General features: G+C 32.5%; 1 protein-coding gene across 2 annotated transcripts in view; it reads right to left on the bottom strand.

Moving 5' to 3' along the window:
- Positions 1 to 1,245: 1,245 nt before the first annotated feature.
- The window catches only part of LOC106469628 (E3 ubiquitin-protein ligase znrf2-like), a 32,704-nt gene continuing 21,950 nt past the window's right edge, over positions 1,246 to 11,999 (bottom strand). For both annotated transcript variants that reach the window (XM_013930130.2, XM_022398205.1), the window contains exons 4-5: positions 7,194 to 7,299; positions 1,246 to 6,745 (exon numbers count right to left, since the gene is read on the bottom strand). In XM_013930130.2, the coding sequence (XP_013785584.1) occupies positions 6,688 to 6,745; positions 7,194 to 7,299 (164 nt within the window). In that variant the 3' untranslated portion in view covers positions 1,246 to 6,687. The remainder of the gene's footprint in view (positions 6,746 to 7,193; positions 7,300 to 11,999) is intronic.

The raw sequence follows: 11,999 nt of genomic DNA, 5'->3' as shown, positions 1-11,999 counted from the left end.
GTGTGTGTGTGTGTGTGTGGTGGGGGGGGGGGGTGATATTTTTTGTTTACATCAATTAGAGAATGCCTACTCTTTCAAATAAAAATCAGCTAAAAAAACCACTGTAGTATGATGAAAAAAATGGCTAATGCAGAATAGATGTTTTGATATTCACAACATTTCACACTGGGATGACCTTCTTCTGGTAATTTACTTTTTTTTGTAAGACCTCGAAGCACTAGCTATGTTTCAAACTTTAGAAATGTGACATGCAAATCACCTAATTTACCTAATATAATTGACATTTTTTCAAAAACTTTAAAATATAATTCAAACTTATTTTTGATTCTTATTCCTATTCGGACTCTTATTTTCATTTATAATCATATTAAATATATACATTATCCTATTTTAAAAATATTTTTGCCAGTATTTCACGTGTATGCTACATTAGTTTTGTTGCATGATGTTAATTTTGAACGTTATACATTTGATAATCCTTGTGATATCAAACATTCTATTCCATTACAGTTTAATATCACCATTAGTTTTGTTGCATGATGTTAATTTTGAACGTTATACGTTTGATAATCCTTGTGATATCAAACATTCTATTCCATTACAGTTTAATATCACCATTAGTTTTGTTGCATGATGTTAATTTTGAACGTTATACATTTGATAATCCTTGTGATATCAAACATTCTATTCCATTACAGTTTAATATCACCATTAGTTTTGTTGCATGATGTTAATCTTGAACGTTATACATTTGATAATCCTTGTGATATCAAACATTCTATTCCATTACAGTTTAATATCACCAGAGAAAGGACATCCCAGCCTAAAACATTGTGAATATTAAAACATCTATTTTGCATTGCCATTTTCTGAGGTATAAATTTTTTCTATTTTTTGTTTTACTATACCAAATAAGACAATCACAAGTGATGGTATTTCTTGAACTGCTGAGCAAAAACAAAATGCAGCCATCTTACATCTAGTGTTGACTGTGATAACTTTGTCCTGCTGTGACCATCATGTCTGACACAAATAATCATCTGCAGCCTTATTTGAAAGACTTATTTTCACTAAAAATAATAGTGGGAAATTCAGTAAAGTTGCAGTATCTCCTTTGTAAGCCAAAGTTGGTGAAACTCAACTCATACATCAATTTGTAACAAAAATCATTCTTTGAAAAATAGGTCCTGTTTTTATCAAAATCAAAATGTTTCTGCATCATATATATATATATATATATGTTTGTATATGTGTGTGTGTGTATATTATATATATATATAGGGGCATCATCAAAATGTACTTCATAGGGGAGCACCATTTTCTAGGAAGGGAACATAGTTGCATTAATAGTAGTTTAACTCACTTAATGTGAAAAGTCAAGCAAAATAACCTGAGGTTGAATAAATTATATTTGCTAAAATAAACAGACAGAAAAAGACTTGTCTTGCTATATGTCACTAATATCAGTGCATCCACTAACTTCAGCTCCAGAGGTACACTGAGTTAACTGCTCAGAAGAGGAAGACTGAGAAAACAGATTCTTCCTCGTCGAGCAAGCAGCCCAAGATTATGTCCCATGCAGTATTCAGGACTACAACAAAAGAGGCAATCAACAAGCTTGTGATTAAATTAATCACTCAGAGCCTTCAACCATTCAGCATCAAGTTACCAGCATTCCAACAGCTTGTTCATGGACTCCAGCCTTCATACAACCTCATTACAAGGGAGACTGTTTGCTCAAAGATCAATGACGCTGCTGAATCTATGAACAAATAATCGATCAATGCAATGAATGAAGAGACTGCTGGAGAGGAAGGAGATGCAGCTACCTTGATTTTAGAAAGATAATATGCTGAACTGGCAAGTAGGTGTTTAAAGGACTCAATTGCCTTTGATGTCTTGGCCAGTATCTTAAATGACATTCACTCTGAGTTTCGGATTAAGAACAAGATTCTCAAGATCACCACTGATAATGGCTTGAATTTCATCAAAGCCTTTAGAGTGTATGGAGCAGACAATGCAGTAGAGAACTGGGAATGCCATTCACAAGATAATGAAACCATGGAACAAATGAATTAAGATCAAGAAGAACATTCTAGAGAAGGACGAAAGCCTCAAGTACCAGCTCCCAACACATCAACACTGTGCTTTCCACTTGTTGAATCTAGCATCAACTGTGGTTATCAGGGAGGCCGAATCTAATGACACTTGCTATAAAAAGCTTTCAAGATCAACACTTTGGAACAAAACTGGGCGATCAGCAGTAGTCTCAGAAACTGGTGATGATCAATGTCAGTTATAGTTTATTTGCCCTAATCAGACTCGATGATACTCTCTGTCCCTGGTTGTGGAGAGGATCTTGCAGATTCGCAATGAGAAAGGGGAAGATTCCGTCAGGAACGTTTGAGCTGAATTTAAGATAAAAATGTGAGTAACATATTGATTATTATAGTATTCTTTTTACCTTGTGGCTATTTTAGTGCTAAATAATAATAATAATTATACTTGACATCTTGGTACTGCTACGTTCTATCCAGCTGAATCTAGAATTGGTATTATCCGAATGAATCACTGTAAACAGTTATGACATTTCCTATACTGCATTTTCTATTCCTACATATTTTGTAATTTACTAATCAATCTTTTTTAAAGCATGATTCTATTTTTGTTTCTTATTGTGTAAGTTGTTTTATATTAGAGTATTTGATTAAAATTATGTAAACTGACAGGTTAAATCTTGTGGAGCTGGCATTCCTGACAGAGTACTATGTCATTATGAAACCAGTGGCCAAGGCACTGGACATCATACAATCAGAGAAAAACACACAGATGGGGTGGCTACTGCCTATAATCTACTTGCTGCTGACAAAGCTAGGAAAGATCAAGCTCTCAACCAAGCCCTGTACATCACTTGTAAGTGCTGTGGAATCTGGTATCAAGAACTGCTTTGGCCACGTGATGGAGGATGCAGAGCTGATTGCTGTTGTAATCTTGTTGCTGAGATTCAAGACTACATGGATCAAAGATGATAGAATCATCAAAAAAGGTTAGAGAATGTGATCCTACTTTCTCTTTCTTCTTTTTTAGCATGTCATTGCTCATTGTTAATGGAAATATGTACTATAAATTTTTGCTATTAGGATTCTTAATAGTTCAAAACCATGCATTTGTTTATAGTAATACCAATTTACATTACAAAAATGAATAATGCTAATAGAACCTAACCTGCCCAAGGAGAGATTTAATCAAAATTCCTGGTTATCAAATTCATACTATTAGTAAATACAGTTTCTGTGTCACATTTATTGTGTAGTATTGAACTCTGTTATGTATATTCTCCCCGATAAAGCTAATTATTTCCATGTCAGATCTGGAGTACATCAGACAGGAAGAAGAAGCATCGACAGACATTCTCGATCAGGATCGATCCCCACAACAGCTCATCGGATGATGAAGATTTTGTTTCTGAAGACCTGTACCCATAGTGAGATCAGAGAGTTAGATGGGTACATGACAAACACTTCAGTCAGCATGGAGATTCTGAAAAGTTTCTCATCTATCCTAAAGGCTTCAATTATTGCAAATATTCCCTTGCCTGCTTCTGCAGCATGCAAGCATTTGTTTAGTTCTGTAGGACTCTTGTTCACACCAAGATGAGCTAATCTGTCTAGTAGGAACTTTGAAAATCAGATGCTGCTGAAGCTAAATAGTAAGTGGAGTGTGTGAAGACCTATACCATAGATAGTAATATTCATTGTTTTAATAAAAACAAAATAAAGTTTGTTGAGTTTATATTTGTTAATGCCTTTTATGAGTGAATTTAAGTCTAATGTAGGCTATTTTTAAAAATGCTATCATTACTTATTTTTTGTTGATACTTTTCACTTTATTGCTACTTAAGTACTGTATATATTCGGTACTATTTACTTTTACTTAAGTAGTCATCAACAACAGGTATTTTGACTTTTTACTTGAGTGAATATTTTCTAATGCAACAAGACTTTTATTCAAGTAAATATTTTCAATACTTTGCCCATCACTGCATCCTTGATCCTTTACTGGTGCAAAGAGAAATATAAAAGGAGTATCTGGATTAATAAATAAAATAGAAGTGAAGCTCATGACTGAACATGGAAAGATAAGACAACAACAATACCCAGACCTCATAAAATACAAGAGAATGTATATATATATATATATCTAAAATTGAGTGACAGAACTTTTACTAATGATTTTTCTAAACTACACAATCCAATTGGCAAACTTTGATTTTGGAATATGTATAATATAGTAGCACAACTCATTACAGACAAAAGCAGAGCTATGCTAACCATAATTGTATGATGTTTTTTCCCAATATAATTTGTATCGTGTACTGTGATTGATTAAAAAAAAAACTCTTTAGCAACATTTTAATTGGAAGGCTCCATCTTGATCTAAGATGTTATACTTCAGAAGTCCTGTGAAAATATGTTCCTCTAAGTCAAGCAGAATCTTATTTATTATTAGGAAGACAGAAATTACCATCTCTAAATTGTGCATTATGTAATTCAGAACCACACATCATTCTATCAGAATTACATATGTGATGAACTGCACAACCAATATCAGAATTACACAAAATACGATGAACTGTATGACTAACTATCAAAATTACACAATACATGATAAATTAAACTTTAATATAGACCCTAATGCATGAATATGAGGGGACAATCCTAAAGGAATTCTACTCTTACCACAAGAGGATCTAACAAAAAATGCCAAAATAATGGAAAATTGTTATTGAAATACACAGCCACTCAAATATCTGAGAATGAAGCCGCCATTTTATGAAAATAATTTTATTGGGGTAGTGCAACTAATTCTAAACACAATCCATTAGTCTGGTAATGACATACTTGAAGAGTAATAGTATTCCAAGGCCCAAAACAGAAGTTCCATTGTCCATATGCTGCATTGACAACAAGAATGTGCAGAGATCAGTGTTTAGCTACAATAAAAAAAATTAACATTATATCCAACGAAAATTTTGGGAGTTCTAAAGTGAGTTTAGGGAACTTTATCATGCAAAAAATGTATTCCAATGTACATTTAGTATACACTCATGAGGCCAATCAACTTTGGATAGTTAACTATGTAAGTATTATAATGAACCACTATTGTAATGAAACCCACAAAGCTAAAAAAACACTTTCTGGATGTACTAAACAAACAACCAAAAAAAATAATAAAAAAACATGAAAACATTAAGCTCTCAAAATTTCTTCCAAAACTAAAAGGCATAAGAGATGTTGGTTTACTTTTTTACTTATACAACTCTCAAACATCTAAATCTAAAGACTAGTTGATCTAAAGAGCGTTGATATTGCTTGGAGTTGCAGTTTTTGGCTGGAGAAGGTTTTGTTTTCGTTTCCTAATGTGAGATAGTATGTTTATTAAAAAATCTAAATGTGTCCATGTATTTGTTTCAGCCAGCCATGAATGCCAATGTTGTTCTGGAAATTTTAAATATCAATTTTTAATTGTATACAAGCTTATAAATATAAATTTTTTTGGTTAGAATAATATAAAATATACAGTTTTACAAAGGTGGAGTTAATAACTTAACACCCCATAATTTGCCATGTACAAGCTATATTTCATTATAATATCAGATGATTATGGCTTAAGTTTCCGAAAATAAATAAAATATAGTGTAAAAAAAAATTGATCTCATTGGCCCCTTTTACAATTACTACTGTATGATTTTTCATAAGAAGGTACCCACTGGAAAAGTTATGATTTCAAAACTGTACTTAGTATTACTTCAAGTTGTAAACTGAATTAATGGTGAAAATTGATATTTTAGGTTCAGTAGTTAAAATTATAAATGATTACTTAATTCAATAATGAGGCTAAAATACAAAGAAGTATTACATTATGCAAAAAAACATATGGAAATTATGGCCACAGCATGGTGTGGAAATGAAGACAGACATCACCTAAACAAATACAATGATAATACTAATAATAAACATCAAAGGTAGTATTAACTGATTCAGAAAAGAATGCTTATCAGCATCCTTTTATACACTTTACTACACACTGAAGTTTAAAAAAGATATTTCACAAGAAAGGACAATAAAGAATTCTACTACATGTAATAATAATAATATACAGGAAACCTCCACAAATTGCATGATATTAACATTATCCAAATTAATTTCCATTTACTGGAATCTAATGACAAAACTTCTAATGCTTAACTAAGAATTTAATATACAAAACTGTTAATAGTAAAGTTCTACACACTATAAAACTTGTAGTAGCATAAACTGTATAACAAAAACTGTTTTCCTTTCTGAGGTAGCCAGAAAACAATACATGATACAGAAAAAGATTCCAGTCTACAAAATGAAAATCTGGCATCTCAACTGGACATCAACTATAACTATTTAGATGTAACTTTGCAATTAAAACAGAGAAAAACAAACTACAGCAGCTTGGAAAAAGGTGGCTTTTACACTATTTACTATTATACTACAAAGGCACAGCACTCAAAACAATACTTTTTTTTCTTTGTTTGGCAGAGAAAAGTTCTACTTGTTTCAACCAGTCGATTTCATGTACAAACTGGAAGTCCACCTCTGAAGATGACAAACATAAACAAATTTTCTTTGAAATGCCTCCTAACATCAACAAACATCAGTCATTAGGATGTTCAGGACAAGACCTGTTGACTTGGAACCACTCATCAATACACCTGAAAATATAAAATTTCACATTACTAATCAATACTTTTTGTAGCAAAAACCATCAACAAAATATTTAGCTTCTTTGCTGCCATCACATTCTTTTATTGTATTATTTCAATTTAATGTTTTCTTGGCTAACATACTAATGGTTATTTTTGAATATTTGTTCCTGCAATATTGAATGGTGATTTGGATTATGAAAATTTTTATCTTTCCTTATTAAAAAAGATATTTTAATTTTATTCATTAAACACTCACATTTTACCATAAAATGATACATGTTTATTCCAGCTAACTGAGACTTTAAGGCCATGTTTCTGAATACTTAAAACAAGTACTTTGAAGAACATGATACAAAAGAACAATACACTATAATTATTATTTTTAACATCTTAAAACAGTAGGATAAAATATGCACAGAATGCTTAAGGTGCAAATCTGTCACAAAGATCTTACATTTTGTGATATATACAAAGGCAAGGAAGACGTGCAATGGTATTTCCTTGAAGAAGGTCTTCCAGACAAATTACACACTCTCCCTTGTTTTCAGCCAGAATGTCCTCTGTAGGAAAAACATTTCAGCTATTAAAAAGTATGTATTCAAACATTTTGTTTTATATAGGCAAACATTAAACTTGATTTCTAAGTCCTGATCATTAGGCTATGCAGTTCAGTATTGCACCTCAAAAGGATTCTTGTACCACACATAATTTCTTTATGTAACTAATAATACTTTTTAAACATGTACACTTGTTAATTGCAGTACTATATAATTACAACATTTAATACAATCACAGCTTTTATAACCAACCAACAAATCTAAACAAAAAGAACTAATCTATGAAGTACCATGTTCATGCAGCGACAATTACACTGGAGTAATTAACTGAATGATAGAACAACGATTAAAAACACAATTAGACTAACTCATCCAGATATATTGGCCTTGGTTGGTTTTGTTTGTTATAGATTTGGTGCAAAGCTACACAAGGGTTATCTGCGCTAGCCGTCCCTAATTTAGCAGTGTAAGACTGGAGGGAAGGCAGCTAGTCATCACCACCCACCGCCAACTCTTGGGCTACTCTTTTACCAACGAATAGTGGGATTGACTGTCACATTATAATGCCCCCACAGCTGAAAGGGCGAGCATGTTTGGTGTGACGGGGATTCGAACCCACGACCCTCAGATTGCGAGTCGAGCGCCCTAACCACCTGGCCATGCTGGGCCGGCCCTGGTTGAACATAACTACAAAACAGGACATATAAACTGGGATCAATATCTAACTTAATTTAAAGTTCGCCACTGAAAATTAAGAAATGTCAAAAAAGCTACTTATATCAAACTACACCAACCTGAACTCAACAGAGACAACGATTTGCATATCAGTGACCTGTGGACAACCACTCTCAACAAACTCTACAGATTATTATGATGACATCACATTTCTACTGACAACACCCACTCAACCCACACAGCCTGAGCTTTATCACACAAATGTGCTAACCTTTGTAAGACCCTACACAAGTACCTACAGTGACCTGAAGAAGGCCTCGGTAAAGAAGCCAAAAAATCGTCTTCATACAACAGGCAGTTGTAGTCCAATAAAATTCTAAAACATTTGTTAAAATAAAGATTTTGTTTATTTATTTACATTTGTCCAGGCTCATTGTTTTACATTAAAGGGAATCCTTATTTCTTGTGACAGGAAAAACCAACTTCTAGGTGACTGAAGGTTACTTCTGTTTGCGTATATTTTTCTTAAATGTAGTGTTTTAATCAGTTTTCTTTCTATGATAATTAAACATGGAGCCCTTGCTTTGCTACCTTTCATTTCACATTCACAGGAGGACAGGTTGCTTTTAATTTTGTATGGTTAGGGAACATAATCCTTTTATTTATTTATTCTTTTTTCTTTCATTTTCTCATTTATTGGTATTCTGAATTATTTAGGTTTACCTGTGGCTGGGTTGTTTATTCTTCATTTGATTTTTTTACTGGGCAACTCCCTTCCAATAATCAGCTGAAGGCAGTGAATGTGTGGTTTGGTTCAAGACATCTTAACTGTGGTGCTAAGTACTATGAGAAAAATAGTAACACTCATAAAGATGAAATCAAAACGTGTTTTCATTGTGGTGTGGTTAATGTGGTTATCTTACAAATTTTCAGCTAAGCAGATGCTCACACAGTTAGAAGACCACCACCCACATATACAAATTTCCATTAATTTATGAGATAAAATACTATGTGACCCAGCTGTTTGCTAAGGAGAATAAGCAGCAGCAAACAACTTAGCTATGATAGCATTGTAGAGCAAGACAAAAATGTTACACAGTGCATAGTGGGATGGAGAAGTTTTTGCTAGTGATACAGTACATAATACAACTGGACTGGGACCAGTAATACAGCAAACAAATTTGTAGTTTATAGTAAAAGCACCATACTACACAATAACAGTACTAGTAATACACTGTGAATTTGACAACCAAGGGTCAGACATTGAGGAGTGAAAATGATATACAAGTATACTCTACCTGACTGTTTCAAAGAGCCAGTGACAGATTAAGGCTTGAGCGGTTTGAACAACCGCCAGGGGCCCATGGTCTAAGAGGGGACCCATACAGAAATGGAAAAAAATTATAAATCAGACGAAATTTATAAATATCTTATAATGTTAATTCTCTCAATATGGTCTCTGTCCCAAGAACTGACCATGTGACCATTTTGTACAAGTATAGTTTTAATACTATAACTTTTAATACATTATGTGTATCTTCACAAAATTTGGCAGACATTTAGTATACATTACAAGTCATTTGCACACGAAAAATCTGTTTTTCAATAAAGTATTTTTACTAAAGATTTGTCCATGAATATATACTTTTTGTTACTATTCTGAGTGCAAAGTCTCAAATTTCAATTGTATGATCTTTAAAACCTCCTAAATAAATTTAAAACATTTTTTATAAACTTCATATTTTATCTGTTATTTCCTCTACCCTAACTCTATACAGGTCAATTTAACTGAACTTGTAACCACCAAATAAATTTAAATAAATCTAAATTACCCCTTTTTTCTTTCTAGAATTACTTCAAACTGTAACATTTGTTTACCCTAAACAGTTATAAACTCATAACAGTATACATCTATTTATACTTAAATTTCATTATTTTATTGTCCTATGAACCATGTCTAACCACTATTGGGGCCATTATAAGTCATAAATCACTGATGAACGTGCAGCTTATGCTATGCTCTCGAATTACACTATGCATAAGCTACTTGCTAGTGTTTCTCATGAAATATTTCTATCATATTAATATTTATTTTACCTAATCTAACTTTAAATAACTTAAATAGTTGAAGATTGGAGAATAAAGTTTGATGAATTCAAAGACAAAGTTGCTGAGCTATGTGGTCGTTGTGAGTATAGTTCAATTTAGAAGCGCATCTGAATGCGCAACTGTTGCCATGATGATGAAGATGCAGAGGATACTATATTATCACCCAAGAATAAATTCAGAAATGAAGTCTTTTTTGCACTCAACCAACTTGTCACTATATTGAAATACCGTCTTGATGCATATAAGGATGTTGCCACTAAAATTGGATTCCCTTCCAAATTATCATCTCTTTCATATCAAGAAATCAGCCAAGCTGCAAAACATCTTGTCTGTTATTTTCCAAACAAACAATGCTGAAACTGAGATAGAAAATAAATTGATTCACACAATCTGAACCCACTGAATCAGTGGAGTTAAAAATGTTCCTCTTTCTTCATAGATATGCCTTTTCCAAACATTTCCTAATGTTGAGATAGTGCTGAGAATACACTTATCCACAGGGTATCAAACTGCAGCAATTGTTTTCAGAATTGAAACAAATAAGAAGGGAGCTCAGGAACAGAATAGGACAAAGCTGACTAAACAGTCTGTTTATAATGACATAGAATGTAACATACTGCAATAGTTAGATTTTTTGAAACTCATAGACAAGTTCAGTTATAATAAAGCCACAAAAAGACAATTCTATCTTTATACAGGTACATGCAGGTTCTAACCAAGTTGTCTTTATGATCATTCATGAGTGAATAAAATGTGTATATTGTTTTAAGTGTTACAAGGCTATGTATATCATTAAAATGTTCTCACATGTATATGCTTAACATTATGATTTAGACAGTGAAGTCGACTCAGTTCACTGGAGATCAATATATCTATGATGGGAGGGGGGGGGGACTTTTCTTCTCCTACTGCCTGAAGCCCAAGCTACCCTTAATCCATCAATGCAAAGAGCTGTCAGAAAACTTTGGCGTTTCAGAATCAGAAGCAGTAACTTGGTTGAAATCACAATAACCTAACACATAAACTCTTCCCAACAGACAAGTAAATTCATCACGTCTCAATGCTTTGTAGCACACACACATAGAAAACAATTGGACATCCTACTGTGGATGTCTAATGCATATTTTATTTATTGATTTTATCAGTAAAGTTTCTCTATTATGGGACCCAATTAGCTAATAAAGCTCCCCTTACATTTTGGTACTAAATAAGATATTTACTTGTGGTTATATTAACATAAATATGCATATTTTGAACTAAAGAAAAACATAATTCCTTGTATATATATTTCTAATATATGTTATTTCTCTATATCACTTTCTGGTAAATATTGTACTGAAAATGTGACTATTATCTCATCAGAGATCCCATGTTCGGAGGGTGATATTTCCATGATTAAAAGGCACATCAAAAATGTTCTTGATGTATCTTTCATATCTTATTGTGATTTATAATCAGCATAGGTAACAGACTTGAATAAAATAGCATAGTAAATAAATTTTAAAAAGTCTGTAAAAGAATGCCAAAAAAAAGGTGTCTTTTCTCCTGAAAGTGAGTTTACAAAAACTAAAGGTTTTTACATGTAGCTGTTAAATTAATCACAGTATGCCATGGCTTAACTCTCTCAACACAGGGTCAGTCAATTTGACTGACCACGTGACCTCTTTGTACTCGTTTAAAGTCTTTATAAATTGAATACTTCTAACATCCAATATAATGTGTATATCTTCACAAAATTTGGCAGTCTTTCACTTAATATAAGTCTTTCACATACAAAAAATCATATTTCTTAGTGAAGTATTTTTAATAAACTAAAATAAAGGTTTTTCCATGAATATATTGAGTATTTGTTTTTAATAGTCCATGTACAGTGATTTTCATGATAAGATTAAAAATACTTTTCTTCATGTCAAAAATCT

This window comes from Limulus polyphemus, unplaced genomic scaffold, assembly GCF_000517525.1.
Source record: "Limulus polyphemus unplaced genomic scaffold, Limulus_polyphemus-2.1.2 Scaffold3579, whole genome shotgun sequence".
Lineage (NCBI taxonomy): Eukaryota > Metazoa > Arthropoda > Merostomata > Xiphosura > Limulidae > Limulus > Limulus polyphemus.
The sequence above is the reverse complement of the archived record's forward strand: the minus strand, read 5'-3'. Positions and strand labels throughout refer to the sequence as shown.